The 21,617-nt window shown below is 38.2% G+C and overlaps 1 protein-coding gene across 1 annotated transcript; it reads left to right on the forward strand.

Moving 5' to 3' along the window:
- Positions 1 to 397: 397 nt before the first annotated feature.
- HSD11B1 (hydroxysteroid 11-beta dehydrogenase 1) lies at positions 398 to 18,287 on the forward strand. Its single transcript, XM_070745600.1, has 6 exons — positions 398 to 745; positions 1,363 to 1,493; positions 6,271 to 6,382; positions 8,611 to 8,796; positions 14,392 to 14,535; positions 16,468 to 18,287. Exons 1-6 carry the CDS (start codon positions 658 to 660, stop codon positions 16,686 to 16,688), a joined length of 882 nt encoding a protein of 293 aa, XP_070601701.1. The 5' UTR covers positions 398 to 657; the 3' UTR covers positions 16,689 to 18,287.
- The last annotated feature ends 3,330 nt before the right edge of the window (positions 18,288 to 21,617 follow it).

The raw sequence follows: 21,617 nt of genomic DNA on the forward strand, positions 1-21,617 counted from the left end.
ATGCTAAATATGGTAGGCACCTAGTATTTTTAGATACTCATTGCCAAGTACTGTAGGTAGGCAAAGATATTCGAAACAGGTCCAAATCCACAAAGCAGCACATGCCTCAATTTGTTGCCATCGAACTGCTGTGTACTCTTTATGTATTATGGCCAGCTTCTGTGTTGTAATTATTCTGCAAATATTTGACAGCAACAGACATAATCTTGTATGAAAGCCTTCTGCTTCGTGCGCAAGTCTCGAAAACACTAACCAATGATTTTAAGAAACAAAGAAAGGCAAAGCAGGACCCCACCTGGAATTGGCAGTTTAGAGTTGTCTCTGAGTTGAAATTTGAAGCTTTTCAGTAAAGACACACCTCTTTCAGGAAGTTATGCAAAATTCCCTATTTCAAACCATAGGACAGGAAATATAAAACGCGATTGCCAGAATACATAGTGAAGCTGTCACTTAGGTCAGTTTATCAGCTCTTGACAAAAAATTAGGAGGCTTCCGGAGATGGAACCATTGATCTAAATGCCCTGAAATTGTCTGAAAGCTGGATTTTTAGGAAAGTTACTGTCTTCCAGACTAGCAGGTTTTTGCAGCATTAACATTGTTCCTGCTCTTTTTTCTTTTCTTTTTTCTCATGCATGATTATTTTCTGACTACAGTGGGATGAATCTGCGGCAAAAGATTTTGATTCCTTTAGTAGGAATGGTCTTGGCCATTTATTTTTATTCAGGAAAGGAAGAGTTTAAACCTGGTAAGTTATTTGAAGTAAGGGTATTTTTGAATTAAAAGAAGAGGCAGGAGAAAAGGAGAAGGGAGCCTTGCTTTTAAAAACACACAAGCTGGTTCCAGAGCCTAAAATGAATCCTGCCTTAGTCATGGATGGCATTACTTGGATGTTTTTACAAGCCATGAAGACACAAGCAAGTAGGGGTTTTTTTTCCTCAGCAAGCAAGTTAGGTGGGAAATAACTTGGGGAGAGGGTTTGTTTTTGTTTTTTAAAGGCTTTTGATATTCTATCCATTCAAAAGGGATTTTTGTTTGTGAAAAGTTCCTGAAAAATGGGGGGAGGAGAGAGACTTGTATGATTGTTCCAAAAGCTTTTGTACCTGGAATGCATGAAACGGGTTAAAATTAATGTCTAATTATATTGTGGAAAAGAAAGAAAAACAGAGTGGGGGAGTAAAATTATTTTGGTGTTGTTTTTATACTCCTTTGGAATGCTAGTAATTCTTGTTTCTGTTGCTTTCTTGTGAATTGGACTAATAGCTGACGGAGGCTGGAATTCTATGATTTTTACCTGTTTTGACAGAATGGGAAGCTATTTAATGTCAGCTTTACAAAATGTGATTTTTGCATCTTCTTCTTTAGAAATGTTGAAAGGGAAGCGAGTGATTGTTACTGGGGCGAGCACTGGAATTGGTGAGCAGATAGCATACCACCTAGCACAGATGGGTTCTCATCTCCTGATTACTGCACGGACAGAAGCCAAGCTCCAGCAAGTAAATATTAAACATTCATTTATTCCACTATATAATTCCACTCACTCAAGATCTCATACATTGAAAGGTTTAAGAGAGAGACAAAGAACACTCGCCTTCAAACTGAGAATGAGGATTAATTCTTCAAAACCAGAAAGAGGCGAGGAGATAACTGCTGCCATTCATAGGTGACTCTTAACTACATTTTTCCTTCTTTGCTGATTAATGGGGTCAGGCTGTATTAGACCTTCAAATCCCAGGGATATAGAACGAGAACTGCTTCATCTAATATGGAGAGTCAGAGGAAGATCTCTGGAGCAATTCCTTCTGTGCCTGCAGTGAAATGCCATTTGATCTCTTGCTGTGGTATTGGAAAGCAGGGGTGGCAGCTTTGTCCAATAGGCAAAGTTACAAACATATAAAACAAACCAACAAACTTGATTACTTTAGTAATCGAGTTGTCGAAGCGTGGAACTGATTACCAGACTCTGTAGTGTCATCCCCTAACCCCCAACATTTTACCTTTAGACTATCCACGGTTGACCTCTCCAGATTCCTAAGAGGTCAGTAAGGGGAGTGCATAAGCGCACTAGCGTGCCTTCCATCCTCTGTCCTATTGTCTCTCCTATATCTCATATATCTTCTCTTCTATCCCTATATCTTTTCTTCTATTCTCTCATTGATATATTTTATTAATATTTTATCTTCTATTATTTCTTTGATATATTTTACTTCGAGTGTATCCTCTATAAACTTCATTGTGTATTATAAATGAATGAATGAATGAATAAATAAATAAATAAATAAAGCATAAGCAGAGGGAGGGAGGTAGGGAGGGAGGAGGGTAAATATTAAGATTTGGGAGCGATACAGGTTTTTAAATTGTGGATCTCTGGTTGTATAGTTTATTAGCAGCCTGTGAGTAATAAGTACATCTTATTTTTGGTAAAGTTTTTTATTTTTTATTTTTATACATCTCATTGTGTGAATGGTGTGATACCTGGGTATCATACATTTCAATACAAATAAACATAACAATATTATTCATAATAATTACATTCCATTTTCATTTTTCATTTATTATTTACTATTTAGTCATTGGCTAAAGTTCTATTTATTGCATAAATCTCCAATAATTTTAAAGTAAATATTTAAAATCCAGCAAATGTGGAAGGTGCCAAGATTTCCCAGTTCTCCTCTTAACAGTAGATGGTGCTCAAACTTCAATTTGCTATTGCTTCTCTGCATAATGCTGACAGTGCATTTTTATTTTTTTTCAATTTTTTAATAAATCCAATGAGAAGGCAAAATTGATAATAATAAAAAACAGTTCTAGTTTCAATATTTTTAAAAATACCTTTTCAATATCATGTCTTGCATTTTGAGAGTTCAATATTCTTTTAGTTAGTTTCCTTTTTTTAAAAAAAAAATCTTCTTATATAATCTGGGAATTTTTAAAAATGTGCTTATTTCACCGCTAGAAAATAGTTCAATTATGCTTCCCCCTTAAATTTTTTGGGGCCATTTTTCAATGGAAAGTATTTTCTTACCTAGTTCATACACCACTCACTTCCTCCTCTCCAGCAGAGACATGTGTGTTCAGGTTGTCTTCAGCTTCATGGCAGCTATGTTTGCTGCTGCTGCTCCTTGTCCTCATCTGAGGGTGCTTTCCTAGTTACGGAGGAAGAAGTGGCTCTGCTCGATGGTTCCCCTTTACTTCACCACCCCTCCAGGACGGCTGTAGTCCAAATTTGAACTCTCTGACAAAGAGAGGTCGGAACCAGCAGCGGAGCTTGTGTAAATCCTGTTTCCATATCTTTAAGTATGTGTGTCTGTGTGATTGTATCTTCAGCCATGCATCTGATAAAAATATTAAGATTTGGGAGAGATTTAAATTGTGAAATTGTGGATCCCTGGTTTTATAATTTATTGTCAGCAGCATGTGAGCATGTCTGCACATCTTTAAGTATGTGTATCTGTGTGATTGTATCTTCAGCCATGTATCTGATAAAAATGTAGTGGATATCTTCTGAAAAATGTATCCTTTCCTGCTGATTCAAGATTAGGTGGACAACACTTTATTTTGGTACAAAGAAGGAACCTGAATTAGTTTTTGAAGATGTAGGAGATATTCATTCAAAACTTCCCAATCCTAGATCCGAATGAATGAAACATTCTCATTGAATACTTTGTTCTATACAAAGTTGAGTGTGCTGACAACAAAATGAAATAGTGTTGCTTCCTAAGTGGACAGTTTGATTTCACAGAAGTTTGATTTACTTGGAGTTATATTCTGTTGTTTAAGTGTTCCCTTTATTTTTTTGAGCAATAGATATGTATGTATGTATTTATTTTATTTATTTATTAGATTTGCATGCTGCTCCTCTCCAAAGACTCGTATGTACATGCATGTATGTATGTATAAATACTGCCTATCTGGACAGCATACTGCTTATCTGCCTATCTGGAAGAAAAAAACCTGACCAGAATATCTAAAAAAGTATGCCTGAAGTATGACTTCAGGCAAACTCAAAATTAAGTTCAGAACTACAAGCCCAGGCTATCTCTAAAATTATTACCATATGTTCGATTTGACACCATAGGCTGAGTGTACACATCTACACACAATATTTTTCAAAGCATGTGTTTTTGCCACTGCCCTCTAGAGACAGAGAGAGGTTGCAACATCGACTAAGATAAGTTGGAGCATATTTAGAGTTAGGCTGTGTTCTTATTTACACATATTTTTGACACAGACATGTTGCATCAACCTTTTTCCAAATGCAATCATGACATTTCCTTGAAATCTAGAAGTTGGCATATTTGTTACTTTATGAAGAAAGGAAAGGATGGGAAGATATCCTGAGTCTCAGGAGAAGGGCGGCATAGAAATCGAATGAATGAATGAATGAATGAATAAATAAATAAATAAATAAATAAATCATAATCCAAAGTACTGATTGTGATCCATATTCCTTCATGAGCCAAATCTGTCTTGTTTTTAAGTTCATTCGTTTATTTATTAACTTGCATTTAACTTTTAAAAATGAGATACAGCAAGTGAGACACAGGAAGTTGGCTAGATGTGATTGATGACTCAAACAATCAAACCAATCCTATTCCTATGGTAATATTCCTACTGTTGTCATGATAGATAGTCTTCCAGGCAATGACATGCTGAAAAGGGAGTCATCCTGCCCCTTTGCTTTATCATTGGTTGGAAATCAGCCTGTCTTTTTTTGTTGCATATCTTTGTGCAGGTTAGCAGAATGTGAATCACAGCAGTGGCCATAGAAGCTGCATATTGAGTGGCAAAGGGGCCAGTAAATTTCAGGTTGCTATCCTTTTCCACTGATTCAAGAGTAGATGCATGGCAATTTATTTTGGCACAAAGAAGTTCAAATCCAACAGATTGGATGGAGATCTCTCTGTCTTTCTCTGTGTCTTCTCTGTGTGTGTCTTCACTCTCCTTCTCCCTCTCCCCCTTTCTCCCTCTTCCCTCTCTCTCTGTCTCTCTCTTTCCTCCATCTAATCCATTGGATTTGAACTTTTGCAATTCCCAGTCAACCAATTGAGAGTACATGAACTTGGAGAAGGTTGAGATTTTAAAAAAAACATGACTGAATAGGATAGGTGGAAGTAATAGCATTGAGAAATAAAGAATTTCTGGCAAAGATATATGAGTGTTAATAAAGCTATAGTAAAGATATAAGTAATAAGAGGAGACTGCTTAATGGAAAGCATATTGTCTCTCCTTTGCATGATAATTGCTGATCTCAGTATCTAGACACAGACATACAGAGAAACCGAAAAAGAGACAGAGAGAGAGAATCTGATCGTCTAAAGAAAAACATACTATTTTTCTTCAACTCACTGTTGACTATTGGCTTTAATTAAAGCAGTTCAAGTAGATTTTCAGATGAAATCTATCCCATCCTTCTCTGTATATATCAGAAAATGCACAGGTTTTGATGGACTTTCTAAGAAACCTGTGTACAGTAAATGGTAAGTGGAAACATTTCCAGGTGAGAATTTGAAATTAGTCACTAAGTCCAAATTTTAGTATACTTAGACAATAACATAGTTTATTTTGGGGGACCAACCCAGTGAAGGGCTACCAAACCTTTTACTTCTACACTGTGGCCGTGGCTTATGCAGGACGCCCTGCATTTTCTTTCAACATCTTTCAGTGCAAAATGGGTGCTCTTGGGTGGAGCTCCTTTTTTGCTACCCCACTGTGTTCCCACCATCTGGGCAGGAGCCCACCCCTGCTCTTTGTAAGAGGTTGCTCTTTGTAACAAAGATCAATACATCATCAATTCAACAAATGTTGCAAACAATATGTTATATTTAAATAGATTATTTTTGTGGTACCTAAATTTAAGGGGGGAAATATGTTGCTTATTTACAGGATATGGTTACTGGGGTAACATTCTATGGTCCCAAAGGATTTTTTTTAAATTATAAGCCTAGCATGACTACCAAAGGAAGTGCTGCACACCCAATATTAAAAATATATTTCAAAATAGATATGCTTTTTGTGGGGAAGAGAGGGTTGTACATAAAAAAGCTGAAAATGCTTTCAGATGAAATTACTAATGAGATGGTTTTTCCAGTGGAAATTCCCCACTGATAATGTTGATCCAATAAGTAGATTTAAAATGTGCTGTCAAAATACTCTCATAAACTGGATTGTTCAGTTGCCTCTTTGCAAATTTATTCGATTTAATAAATTTGAGTGCAAGGAGTTTTAAATGTCAAAGAATATCTACTAATGTTACTTTTCTGTTTGCTTTAGGTGGTGGCTCATTGTTTAGAGTTGGGTGCAGCATCTGCCAGATACATTAATGGCAGTATGGAAGATATGAAATTTGCTCAAGCAGTGGTGAAGCGAGCAGAGGAATTATGGGGTAAGTTCAACTTATTAGAACATGAGATGGTTCCAGCATCCTATTTCTAACTAATTAGAAGTTTCCATAAGCCCAGAGCTAGGGAGTAGAATTAAGCAGTGGGTTGCTCCTGATGCAGCCCGGTTCGGCGAACTGGTAGCAGTGGTGGCGGGAAGCTCCTCCCATCCGCCCGGGATGCTTCTACATATAACGGGTTTTTTGAACCCACTGCTGATTAGAATGTGAAAACTGTGACCTTCTGTAATTTATGTTTAGTGGTTCAGAGATTCATCATATAACCATAATGGTTCATAACTATTGATTGAGCTATCCTCCTTGCCTTTGTCTTTTCAGTGCCCCCTCCAACTACAAAACTATGGTATTTTCCAGCTAAATAAGCATCAGTACACTAGCTAGAGATAGGAATTGACATGATCAAATCCAAAATATAAGCATAAGTCCAGTTAACAGATGAAGTTAAGTCTGTTCCAAGTTGTAAAATAGAATCTCTTTTATGGTGACCATAAGGGTCAGATAAAGTTGGATGGGCTTTCAAAACTGATGGTAGTACTTTAAGGTAAGTCAGGTGGAGAAACTGGCATAGCTAGAATTCCAGAAATGTTCTTTATTGTATTAAAGTAAAAGAACAGAATCTTGAATGCCTGTTTCTATGTTCCAAACAAAATCAAAGCAGAGTTATTTTGAGTTTCCTTCTCACACATTTCTCTTTTTCAGAATTGTGTAATCTCCCAACCGCCTTTAATGGCTTGTTCAATACTTCCTTATTTCAAGGTTAGAGTTACATTCCTTCACTACCGAGCAAGTTGTATAGCTACGTAACAACACTGTTGGACACCAGGAACCACTTCCATGGAGAATAGTTTTTCCTTAGACCAAAAAGGAATGGTTTTACATGCTGCCTACATCCTATGGAAGGGGCTTCGCTTTTTTGTGTGGCCCATTTGCAACATATGCCGTAATAAACGAGTCTACGGAGAGGGGTGGCATACAAATCTAATAAATAAATAAATAAATAAATAAATAAATAAATAAATAAATAAATAAATAAATAAATGAATGAATGAATGAATGAATGAATAAATAAATAAGAAAGAAAGAAACCTTGACCTTGGCCATGAACTTGGCCTTGCCCTTCCTTGCTCTTAGGAGGCACCTGAGAAGTCAGCATGTCATCTGTAGGCTTGGGCGGGTGAGCCCCAAGGGCAACCCCCCTCCTTCACCCTGGCTGGGTCGGCACTTGAGTTTCCTTCACCTTACAAAAGATGCTCCTACACCTTACAAAAGATGCTCCAAAGGAGCACTCCTTCACCTTACAAAAGATGCTCCAAAGGAGATCACACAGTTTCTGTTAGCCCCTTTTTCCGCCCCATACTGCCTTCCCCAGTGACCAAAGGGATTTAATCCAATTGACCTAGTCATAGTGAAATGAACCATCCCTTGCGGCACCACTAGTGGTCCATGCTGCCCAACCCCGCCACAACCACTGACCAGCCTCAAACAGCTGTTCCTCTTTTGTGACAGACACCGGAGTAAACACACCGACCGCAGAGCTGGAATTTAATGGGTGACTTTATTTATTAAATCAGGACCTGTAGAAGTGAAATAAATGGGGTGGAAATCAAGTTCAAGATTCCTGGGCAACTATGGAGGAAGCTCCCTACTGAGCAAAGGAATGAAGCCTTGACCTTGATCTTGACCCTGGCCATGATCCTGGACATGAACCCTCTATATGTGGCTCGCCATCCCAGCCTCAAACTTCATTATGCCCCTGCGCCAAGCGTGGGGTAATACGGGTGATCGTGCTGTGGAGCGATCACCCAGCAATCCCTTGCGGCACCAACGTGGTCCATGCTGCCCGACCCTGCCGCAACCGCTAACCAGCCTTGAGTGGCTGGTCCTCTTTTGCTGGCATACCATAGAGCAATGCCAGTCCATGGACTGGGGACCCCAGGACCCCTGTTTAATTAATATTCACTATCCCTTTGTTTTTTGTATAGCAATACTCAAAAACTGCTTTATAAAGAAGTATCACAATACACTTAGGATTACCAAATAAGTAATATAATTGCATAAAAGTATGAGGAATTAATTGGAACTTTGTCCTGAAATCTTCTAACGCAACATAAAGTAAGGTCAGCTCAATACTGTAGCCAAAATATTTGATCAAATGACATTTTGCCTTCATTTACCAACCTAATATAACCAGATATTTCATCTTTCCTTCACAGGAAGTCTAGATATGCTGATTCTGAATCATATTGGCAAGGCCTACTTCCATTATTTCAATGGGGACATTGAGCATGTAGAAAAACTTCTGAGCACCAATTTCTTAAGCTATATAACGATGACAGTTTCAGCTCTTCCCATGCTTAAGGATAGTGGAGGAAATATAGTAGTTGTTTCATCTTTGGCAGGTGAGCATTAATTCATAAGAGTAGAGTGATCTCGGAATCTTGAAGCTCTTACAAATGTTAATGATTTTCGTGTTATCAGAATTACTTATGATTTGACTGTTACACTCATATGACTGCAAGCTTAAACAACTATAGATGTGTAACCCACCTTCCTTTTCTAATATGCATCATTATCCTGTGGGGTGATAAAATCACAATTTTAATGCATTATTGCAGGTGACACATTTCATATTAGAGGAAGAAATGATTTCTGAAGCTTCTACAGATTCTTGTTCTTGAAGTATAATAAGGCTTAGATTTTTTTCACAAAAAAGAAAAATATATAATATGCTAAATATATACTATTGGCAGAAGCATACTCAAGTATCATGTTCTTCAGAGTTTGTTATTATGTCATCCTAAAGAAATAAAAGTTAGAAATGGAAAGGAAATTTTTCTTTGCATTTCAGTTCAATATAGTTAAGAAAATAACCTTTCAAGAAAAGTAGGCTTGTGTTACATATGAGTTTGGGGCATAGTAAGGATAAGGAAACAAACATGAGTTTTAGGAAGCAAAAAGCAATAAATTACCTTTTTATTTAGTGTCCCAACATATAAGCATGAATTTCCAGTTTATTCTGAATAGAATTTAGGTTGCATTTTCATTTTATAGATTGATTCTTTGTACTGGATGCAAATTAAAAATAAACTGAGTAATTCTCACTCAAATTATTCACTCCTCAATTTTTTTTTAAAAAACCCCTGTAATTAAACAATCTTTAATTGTTTCACGAGAAACAATTAAATGTAATGTTAATATGTGCTAATAATATACAGGTATCTACATGATTAAAAATTCAGATTGTCCTTGACTTACAGCCAGTTGCTAAATGATCGTTCAAAATTTTAATGGCCTAGCATGACTGGCATGAATCAGCAAATGAAGTGAGAAAAGGGGAGAAGAAACACAATTCTGAGTTTGAATGGTAGCTGGCATAAGGTTGCTAGCCCAGACTGTTGTGGGGAGATGAAAATAGAGCTGTTCTATTGAACAAACCTTGTATATAGAGCAATCATGGGCTTCCCTATGTATGCCCATGTTTCATCAACACTCCGTGGCCTGCACTGGCTGCCGATCAGTTTCCAGTCACAATTCAAAGTGTTGGTTATGACCTATAAAGCTCTACATGGCATTGGACAGGGAATACCTCCGGGACCGCCTTCTGCCACATGAATCCCAGCGGCCGATTAGGTCCCACAGAGTTGGCCTTCTCCGGGTCCCTTTGACTAAACAATGTTGGCTGATAGGGCCCAGGGGAAGAGCCTTCTCTGTGGTGGCCCCGGCCCTCCGTAATCAACTCCCTCCAGAGATTCGAACAGTCCCCACCCTCCTCGCGTTCCGTAAAATGCTGAAGACTTACCTTTGTCACCAGGCGTGGGGATAACTACCTCCCCCCCCCCCTTGTTGTGTTTTCCGACCTCTGTTGTATGATGGATTGGGTTGGACATGTACGATTGTGTAGTTGGGGATTTTATAATACTGGTTATGTTTATTAATGTTTTTAATTGATTTTTACATTTTATTATTAGATTTGTAATGTATTGTGTTATTGTTGTGTTGTGAGCCGCCCCGAGTCTTCAGAGAGGGGCGGCATACAAATCTAATAAATAATAATAATAATATAGATGCTGGAAAGTAGAGCTCTGGGAAGGACACTATCCGGGGAACGTGCTGCTAGTCTGATTAAACAATGAAGAAAGAAAAGAAAAGGAGGAAGGAAAAACACTGCAAAACAGTGGATGGAGAGAAAAGTTCAAGTTATGTTGGCATCCAGTGCAGTTGGTAGTTCCTGATCAGGGGTGGGTTCTACTTACCTTCCCTAGGTTCTGATCACAAGGAAAGTGCATGTATTATGCATATGGGCTCGCTTTGCTTGTGTGTGTGCCCTCATCACATTGCACAAAGGACCCAGAAATGACCCTCTGCGCATGTGAAGAAGCCTTTGTGCATGTATAGAGGTTTTTTTCGCAAGCCGCGGCAATCGGGGAATTGGATTTGTTTGTTTGTTTGTTTGTTTGTTTGTTTGTTTAAATACACAATGAAGGTTGAAGAGAATAAACATATAGTAATATATGTTTATTCTCTTCAACCTTAATTGTGTATATCAAAGAAATGATAGAAGAAAAGATATAAGAATAAGTATGTCAATGAAGAATAGAAGAAAAGATATATCAATGGAAGAAAAGATATAGGAGATATAGGAGAGACAATTGGACAGGGGACGGAAGGCACACTAGTGCACTTATGCACGCCCCTTACTGACCTCTTAGGAACCTGGAGAGGTCAATCATGGATAGTCTAAGGGGAAAATGTTGGGGGTTAGGGGTTGACACTACGGAATCCGGTAATGAGTTCCATGCTTCGTCAACTCAATTGCTAAAGTCATATTTTTTACCGTCAAGTTTGGAGCAGTTAATATTAAGTTTGAATCTGTTGCTTGCTCTTATGTTGTTGTGGTTGAATCTGAAGTAGTCGTTGACAGGCAGGACGTTGCAGCATATGATCTTGTGGGCAATCCTTAGATCAGGTTTAAGGCAACGTAGTTCTAAGCTTTCTAGATTCAGGATTGTAAGTCTAGTTTCATAGGGTATTCTGTTTCGAGTGGCTCTTCTGGTGAAGTATATTTGGACCTTTTTGAGGGTGTTGATATCCGAGATGTGATATGGGTTCCAGACAGATGAACTGTATTCGAGGATGGGTCTGACGAAAGTTTTGTAAGCTCTGGTCAGTTGTGTGAGATTGCTGGAGCAGAAGCTATGTAGAATCAGGTTAACAACTCTAGAAGCCTTTTTGACGATATTGTTGCAGTGGGCTTTGGGACTTAAGTCATTTGATATTAGTATTCCAAGGTCTTTTACTGAGTGGGGGTTGTCTGTGAGATTTTGTTTATTCAGTTTATATATGAGGTTCTGATTCTTTTTGCTGATGTGGAGGACAGAGCATTTGTTGGTTGATATTTGAAGCTGCCAGGTGTTAGACCAATCTGAGACAAAGTCTAGGTCAACATCGTCAGCGAAAAGAACACAGTTGCTTGTGATATGATCGCTGATGTCATTGGTGTAGAGAATGAAAAGAGTAGGTCCCAGTACGCTGTCTTGGCAAACGCCACTTTTAACAGGGACGGGGGTGCTTCCAATTTTGACAACCTGTTACCTGTTTGACAGGAATGCTATAATCCAGCTATGGAGAAATCCTGAGATGCCATAGGATTTGAGTTTTAGGAGTAGTTTGTCATGGGCCACTGAATCGAAGGCTTTGCAGAAGTCAATATAAATTGCATCAATGGATTTTCATTGATCTAGGTGGGTAGTCTATATGTTTTTGCAGTGAAATAGTTCAGTAAGCAGTGGTAAATTTCCACTACTGGCAACAAATCACCTCTGTTCCCTGATCCAAGAGGGAGAATGCCCATAGGTTGCTTCCTTGGAAGAAGGCAAGAAGTGGCATCATGCAAGGAGGGGATTATTGGTCTTTGGTGAAGCCGTGATCTCTGGAGAAGAACTGAGAAGAAGGCCCTGAGAAAGGTTCTTCCCCAAACAGAGAAACAGTAAATCTTCACATGTTCAGGATTAGCATAGCAGATCAAAGAGAAAGTCAATACATGGTGAGCACATTACAGTAAATTCAGCCCACCTCTCTCTTTTCATTTCCTTTCCATAAGCCCAAAAATGTGGGGGGGGGAGGCAAAGTGAAAGATGGAGTAAGTGATAGTCTCTGTGAGGAGTCTTAAGAGGAAACCTGGCATCGAGTAAACACCAGGATTATGACGTGTATACAGTGGTACCTTGTCTTATGAACTTAATTCATTCCATGATGAGATTCATAAGCTGAAAAGTTCGTAAGATGAAACAATGTTTCCCATATGAATCAATGTAAAAGCGAATAATGCGTGCAAGCTCAAAACTCACCCCTTTTGCCTTACGCCACTTGGAATCCCCGCATCCGGACTTATATTGCCAGCCAAAGTGCCCATTCTTGCACTGCTAGGATTCCCCTGAGGCTCCCCGCCCTGGGAAACCCCACTTCCGGACTTCCGTGTTCTTGCAATGCTGCGATTTCCCTGAGGCTCCCTCGCTGGGAAACCCAACCTCCGGACTTTTGTTGCCAGCAAAGCACCTGTTTTTGCGCTGCTGGAATTCTCCTGAGGCTTTTCTCCCTGGGAAACCCTACCTCCGGACTTCTGTGTTCTTGTGATGCTGCGATTTCCCTGAGGCTCCCTCACTGGGAAACCCAACCTCCAGACTTTCTTTGCCTGCGAAGCGCCCGTTTTTGCACTGCTGGGATTCCCCTGAGGCTCCGGTCGCTGGGAAACCCCACCTCCGGACTTCGTTGTTTTTGCGATGCTGCGATTTCCCTGAGGCTTCCCTTGCTGGGATTCAAAGCAGCATCGGCAAAAATGAAGGGAATCCCAGCGAGGGAATCCTCAGGGAAATCACAGCATTGCAAAAACATGGAAGTCTGGAGGTGGGTTTTCCCAGCGAGGGGAGCCTCAGGGTAATCCCAGCAGCGCAAAAACGGGCACTTTGCTGGCAACGGAAGTCTGGAGGTGGGGTTTCCCAGCGAGGGGAGCCTTCGGCTGGCAACAGAAGTTCGGAGGCGGGACATCCCAGTGGTGGCAGCTTGAGTTTGTAAGGTGAAAATAGTTCAAAAGAAGAGGCAAAAAAATCTTAAACTCCGGATTCATATCGCGAAAGGTTTGTTAGATGAGGCATTCGTAAGATGAGGTACCACTGTATTTCTGTTCTAAATACCTGTTGCAAATATTTCACAGAATATATTAGCAAACATAAAAGCCTCTACTGTCTTTGGGTCTATTGCCACAATTTCTAAGTAAAATATACCTCAAAAGAATTATGCCACATTGAGACAGAATTCAGTATTATTTACTCCCAACCAATAGGGACACACAAGTATTTGACTCCTAAGAGTGTAACAGTGTCTCTAAGCTGCAAATGTGTCAGGTAAATTACAAAGTTGTACTTTAAAAAGAACAAGTTCTAGAAAATTCTTGTTTGTGTTATGTTCTATTTTCAAATATTGATATGTTTATTGTAATATGTATATACTTTTAAAATAATCTCATCTTGATGCATCTATATCAAACACAGTGATTTAAAAATATTTTTGGGAACTTGAATCTATGAGGAAAACAAACAACAAAAACAAACAACCAATATTTACATAGAAGAAAGGTCCTCTCTGTGTGCTGAAATGTTTTAATAATGGCCACTTCTAAAACTTTAGGAGTTGCTTTAATGACAAAGAAGCTGGGTAACATTTGGATGGCCAAGGGCTGCATTTAATTTATTCTGTGGATAAGGTTTGAAGGCCATAGCAGAGTTAATAATGGTGCTGATGTATAAGGGGGAGGCCCACTGCTAAAGCCAAGATTCATTCTTTGGACATTTCCGGCTGAAATTAGAGTTTTTGGAAGCAATTGATAAATGTTGAGTTGAAAAATACAATCAGGGAGGAGAAAAATGTATCTTATACATCTCTAACGTTATTCTTCATCGCATAGTATAAATTTAACATTCTAATTGTTGCATTTCTAGGCAAAATTGGCTTCCCGTTGTCTGCTCCTTATTCTGCAACAAAATTTGCACTAGGGGGATTTTTTAACGCTTTGAGGCAAGAATTTGTTATGCAGAACATTGATGTTTCCATCACACTCTGCATCCTTGGACTCATCAACACAGGTATAATTCACATTTACACATCTGATTTTTTTTTTTAGGTCCTGGACTTCCTTGTCAGTTTGATGCTGGCCAGGATTAGACAAATTATTTACTTAAAAGTTTTTTAGAAATCAAAATCATTATGAATTAGCCTTAAAATAGTAACAGATCTCCTATAAACCTATTGACGCTAGAACTTCCAGTACTCTCCAGTCATCACAAAGAGCACAAAATTTGGAAAACCATCGTAGATTGTAAATTCGTTAAATATTAATTTAGTTGTTGTTGATGTTCTCTGAGCTCCCAAATAAGGATTAATGACATTAGAAAAGTAGATCATATGTTGGAAGGCCTAATAAATAAGATCTGCCAACTGATTAGGAAAACAACTTATAAGCTTTAATGATAAAGAATCATTTTAGCAAAAACAATTGGCTTTATCATCCTATGTTTTTTCTAGATATCAGACAAGTAGTGATGGGCGAACCCAATGGTGTTTGGGTTTGGCAAGTTCGGATGAACGTCATGCAAAGTTCGGCCGAACTCGAACCCGAACTCTGAACAGTCCATGGCATCAAAGCTCCACTCCCGGAATTCCATCATTTTTTATTTTTACGGATTTTTTATTTTTATTTATTTTTATTTTTACGAAAAAGGACGCCGCAGCAGCAACGCAAGCAAAGGGAGGTCCTTTCATGTAAAAAAAAAAATTACGTAAAAGGACCTTCCTTTGCTTGCGGCACCGCTGGGGCGTCCTTTAACATAAAAATATTTTTTTTAATTTTTACATGAAAAGACCACCCTTTGCTTGCAGCGCCACAAGCAAAAGGAGCTTAAGAGATTCTGGGGGCAGAGCTTTGACATCACGTATACTGGCAGGTTGCTAAGCACACCAAGGTGATCACATTGCCCCCGGAATCCAGGAAGTAATTAGCTTGGCATGCTTAGCAACCTGCCGATATATGTGACGTCAAAGCTCTGCCCCTGGAATCCATTCACGGGATTCCCCATCTCTTTTTGTGCCTCCCTACCAGCCTCCCGACTGGCCGACATCTCCCCGGTGTTTGCCTTCCTCCGCCACCACCGGCGCCCGGCTCCTCCTCCTCTTCTCAGATGACAGCCGGGCAGTGGCGCTTCACGGTGCTCAGCACAAATGTTGAACCGGAGCACGAATTTTTTAAAAAATTTGGGTTCGGGTTTGGCATGCCAAACGCTGCAAAATTCGGTACAGACCCGAATTGTGCAGGTTCGGTTCGCCCAACACTACAGACAAGTTTATAGCCTCAGACTTTCAGTGTTGTTGAATCAAATAATATACAGATATATTATATAATATAATATACAGATAGGTCAATAATAATAATAATAATAATAATAGTTGTTGTTGTTGTTGTTGTTGTTGTTGTTATTATTAATTAGATTTGCATGCCGCCCCTCTCCAAAGACTTTAAACTTCTACGGAAGGTGAAGAGGGTGGGGGCAGTGCAAATCTTTGGGGAGAGCTGATTCCAGAGGGCCGGGCCCCCGGACAAAGAAGGCTCTTCCCTAGGTCCCGCCAAATGACATTGTCTAGTTGACAGGACCTGGAGAAGGCCGACTCTGTGGGAAATCCTTTTCTGAACTTTGAAAGTCATTTGCACTTTTGCACAACTCTTCAGAGGACTTATGTGGCTTGGGCTTGTTTTGCAGGAAGTGGAAGGATACATTAGACATAACCCACACTTGCAAAATCCATGAAACATTATTTGGAAGAAATAAGGAATTTCAATGTGGGGAAAATGTATTTGTTAGATTACCAAAATTGTAATTTCTTATCTGTTTAACTAGGTACAATATATTAATATATCTTATTAAATGGGGGTGGAGTGTAAGAACAATTCAGTACAAAATGATTTGTAGTGATCTGGTTCCTCAACAGTGAATACTTTCTAACTAACATTTTTCTACTCTTAGAAGCTGCCATGAATATGACATCTGGTACAGTCAGTATTCCACCTGCACCAAAAGAAGAATGTGCACTAGAAATCATTAAAGGGGGCATCCTGCGTCAGCGGGAGATTTATTATAAATATATTTTTACCAAGATCCCTGCACTTTTGCGAGACTGGGCTCCAGAACTCATGGATTATTTCATTCGGAGAGCTTATAATGTGGACAATCTAACCCAAGATTAATCATAATCTGTCTATTCACTGCCTCTGTATTCTTCTTTTCTAAATATGTGATTTAGATTTTTAAAAAAATTTGGCAACTTTAAGATGTTTGGGAATTGAAGTCCTCAGAACTTAAATTTACCAAGTTTGAAAAACATTAATAGAACCTATAGAAGAGAATATTTGTAGCTCAGGGTTGAACTGTAGGGTGCTTGGTGTCCTCTGAATTTGTTTATTTTCATTACCAAAGTGATCTTGAGATTCACTATGCTGTTATATATAGACCCCAAATCCAGTTTTGTGCCTTAGAATTTAAGGCTGTCAATTATTGCAATATAGATATTTATATTCTGGAACGGGACAATGTAGGTAAATGTGGATCTCTCAGAAAGACACAGGTTAATGATAAATATTTTCTATGATCTTAAACTGCATTCAGACGATTGTTGCTCTTATTCTGCATTCAGAACAAAACATGACATAAAGCGAAAATTAGAGAGAGAGAGAGGTTGTAACACAATGCTAAGTTTCATAGTTTTGAATCAATTCCTTATGTAGATTTCTAACATGGAGAGGAATAAGTGCAAATAAGTACAAGATACCCTCAGGCTTGGGCTGATAGGAGGCACTTGATAGTTAACACATCTAGAATTAAATATTTGGCATAAAAATATGTTTTTAAAAAGTATTCAAAGTTTTAAAATTATTTCAAAAAATCAGTTGAAAATATTTATAGTAATTTTATTAAATATATTAATTACAATTGTAATTACAATTAATGCAAACTAAATAGCAAAAGGAGTAGGGGGTACAGAAAAAGGAAAAACAGAAATAGAAAAGAATATGAGTAAAGAAAAAGAAAAGAAATATATAAAGTGTCTTTTAATCTTCATCAAATAAACCAATGTAATATTGTTTTTTTATGTCTAAACATCTTAATCTTTAATCCATTCAAATCATGTAATATAATTTGATTTCTTCATTTTTTCTTTGTCATCTTCTCTTTCTTCTCATGAGTTCTTCAAAACTTTTAAGAAATCACTTTTGCAAATCTAATATAGGAAAAATATCCAAATCACTTTCTTGATTTGTTCGGATGTCTCTTTCAGTTATTAAAATATGATTCAGTTTCTTTTGTATGTCCATCTTGTTCCATGCCAACCTTGTAGCCTGTTATTTGTAAATCCACTTTCAACTCAGACTTGTTAGGTAAAACCTGCTCCTTTTCCATAATACCTTTTAGATACAGTCTCTCCATAGAGGTATATGTCTCTGTTGATACAATTAATGCTAACTTTTGATTCATTTTTTCAAAAATATCCTTCAATATGTCCAATGTTAGAATATTTTGTTCCATTCTGTGATTGTATGTCTAGTTTTTGTGTTCTCCTTGTTTAATTGTAATCTTTAGTTCCCTCTAGTGTCCATTTCATAAAATCTACTCAAATTAAATATACACACACACACACACATATACAGTGTGTGTGTGTATACAAAGACATTTTTCTAACAAGAAAATTATATTATTATAATTATAATTAATTCCAAAATCTTATTTCAGATTTGCCTGGATCGTTAGTCTGATTGTAATTTTTTAAAGTCAAAATTTTAATCACTCTTTTTCTGTTTATTCTCAATTTTTTAAAGTTCTAAAACTTGCAGTTAAAACTTTCTTTTGCTAAGGATTGAAGAGAAACCTGTTTGGTGTAATCAAACATGTCAGTACAAAGGTTTCCAATAATTGAAAAGCAATTAACATGCATTTTCTGAAATTAATTAGGAAAGGATGAAAATAGTATCCTGGACACTGACCTGGACTGGATTTGAGCAAAGATGTCTATTTGCAGGCTCTTCATTACTTGCCATGGTCATTGCTTCTGTTTTTAGTGGAACTGTCTTCAGGCCATCATTTCTTCCTCCAAGAGTCTCAGGAAATATTTTATACTAAGTAATAAGTAAAAGTAATAGATAGAAAGACCCTGGCTCTATATAATCCAACCTATTCCTATTTATGGGAGAAACATAGAAACATAGAAACATAGAAGTCTGACGGCAGAAAAAGACCCCAAGGTCCATCTAGTCTGCCCTTATACTATTTTCTGTATTTTATCTTAGGATGGATATATGTTTATCCCAGGCATGTTTAAATTCAGTTACTGTGGATTTATCTACCACGTCTGCTGGAAGTTTGTTCCAAGGATCTACTACTCTTTCAGTAAAATAATATTTTCTCATGTTGCTTTTGATCTTTCCCCCAACTAACCTCAGATTGTGTCCCCTTGTTCTTGTGTTCACTTTCCTATTAAAAACACTTCCCTCCTGGACCTTATTTAACCCTTTAATATATTTAAATGTTTCGATCATGTCCCCCCTTTTCCTTCTGTCCTCCAGACTATACAGATTGAGTTCATTAAGTCTTTCCTGATACGTTTTATACTTAAGACCTTCCACCATTCTTGTAGCCCGTCTTTGGACCCGTTCAATTTTGTCAATATCTTTTTGTAGGTGAGGTCTCCAGAACTGAACACAGTATTCCAAATGTGGTCTCACCAGCATTCTATATAGCGGGATCATAATCTCCCTCTTCCTGCTTGTTATACCTCTAGCTATGCAGCCAAGCATCCTACTTGCTTTCCCTACTGCCTGACTGCACTGTTCACCCATTTTGAGACTGTCAGAAATCACTACGCCTAAATCCTTTTCTTTTGAAGTATTTGCTAACACAGAACTGCCAATACAATAGTCAGATTGAGGATTCCTTTTCCCCAAGTGCATTATTTTACATTTGGAAACATTAAACTGCAGTTTCCATTGCTTTGACCATTTATCTAGTAAAGCTAAATCATTTACCATATTGCCGACGCCTCCAGGAATATCAACCCTATTGCACACTTTAGAGTCATCGGCAAATAGGCAAACCTTCCCTACCAGACCTTCCCCTATGTCACTCACAAACATATTAAAAAGAATAGGACCCAGAACAGACCCTTGTGGCACACCGCTTGTAACCTGACTCTGCTCAGAATACTCGCCATTCACAACAACCCTCTGGTGTCTATGCTTCAGCCAGCTGCAAATCCATTGAACTATCCAGGGATTAAGTCCAATCTTCACTAATTTATCTATCAGCTCTTTATGTGGAACCGTATCAAAGGCTTTGCTGAAGTCCAGGTAGGCAATATCCACGGCACCACCTTCATCCAACACCTTTGTGACATAGTCAAAGAAATCAATGAGATTAGTCTGACATGATTTGCCTTCAGTAAAGCCATGCTGATTTGGGTCCAATAATTTATTGTTTTTTAGGTGCTGATTTATCCTCTTTTTCAGTAGAGTCTCCATCATTTTAACGACAACTGATGTCAAGCTAACTGGCCTGTAGTTACCAGCTTCTTCTCTACTGCCCTTCTTGTGGATAGGCACAACACTTGCCATTCTCCAATCCTCAGGAACATCTCCTGTTAACAAGGATTGGTTAAACAAATCAGTCAGGGGGGTAGCAATGACAGATCTGAGTTCTTTAAGAACTCTGGGGTGGATGCCATCTGGACCCATTGCCTTATTTATCTTTAATCGTTCAAGTTCTTCTAAGACATCGGCTTCTAAGATCACTGGAGCTGAATCCGTACAGTTGGAGGCAATGCTATATCCCTCTATAGTATTATTTTGTAAGGTGTCTTTTGAGAAAACTGAACAGAAGTAGCTATTGAAATGGTCAGCGATCTCCTTATTCCCATTAATGCATGTATTTTTCCCGGTACTAAGCTTCGTGATGCCGCAGTTTTTCTTCTTCTTATCACTAATATATCTGAAGAAGGTTTTATCCCCCTTCTTTAGAGATTTGGCAATTTCTTCCTCTTTTGAGGCTTTAGCAGCATATATTATCTGTTTCGCCTCCTTCTGTCTCATTTTATACACCTCCCTATCAGCTATACTTCCAGACTCTTTATACCTCCTATAGGCAGCCTTTTTTTCATTGACTATAGTCCTTACATCATTGCTAAACCATAGCGGTTTCTTCTTCCTTTTACCTTTAGTTATTTGTCTTACATACAGTCCAGTGGCTTTTAAGATGGCCTTTTTAAATACAGTCCACTGGGTGCTCGCTCCTGCCATTTTATCCCTCCCCTTTAATTCATTATCTAAATATTCCCCCATTGCATTAAAATTTGTTTTTCTGAAATCCAATACTTTGGTTGCATTATAGGATTGCTCACAATGAGTTTTTATATCAAACCACAAACATAGATGGTCACTGCAACCTAAATTTTCTCCCACCTTGACCTCTGAAACCCAATTCCCATTCGTAAAAACTAAATCTAGAATATTCTCCCCTCTAGTTGGTGTCTTAACCAGCTGTGCCAGAGCTGCTCCTGTAAAGGCCTCTACTATATTCTTACTTTTGCATGTAAGGGCACTGGGGATATTCCAGTCAACATCAGGCATGTTGAAATCACCCATAACCACAATATCTCCCTTTGCTGCCATTTGGGTAATTTCATCCACCATCTTGTTGTCATATTCCTCAGATTGCCCTGGAGGCCTATAGATCACCCCAATTCTAATGACAGAACCGTCTTTATTTTGCATGCAAATCCAGAGGGTCTCTAGATCTTGACATGTATTTTGAATTAGTGTTGTTTTTAGAGTTTCTTTAACATAAATGGCTACTCCACCTCCCCTTCTCTCTATTCTATCCTTCCTATACAGTGTATATCCTGGTATGGATATTTCCCATTCATTAGAATCCTTAAACCATGTCTCAGTTATGGCAACCAGGTCCAAATTATCTCTAGATATTATGGCCATTAATTCACAGAGCTTGTTGCTCAAGCTTCGAGCATTCGTGCACATTACCCGAAGAACATTATTTTCATTATTAGTTTGCCCCTTATCATCAACAACTACATCTATTTTATTTGCAGCTCCCTTTTCATAAGCTTCCAAAAA

This window comes from Erythrolamprus reginae, chromosome 3, assembly GCF_031021105.1.
Source record: "Erythrolamprus reginae isolate rEryReg1 chromosome 3, rEryReg1.hap1, whole genome shotgun sequence".
Classification (NCBI taxonomy): Eukaryota; Metazoa; Chordata; class Lepidosauria; order Squamata; family Dipsadidae; genus Erythrolamprus; species Erythrolamprus reginae.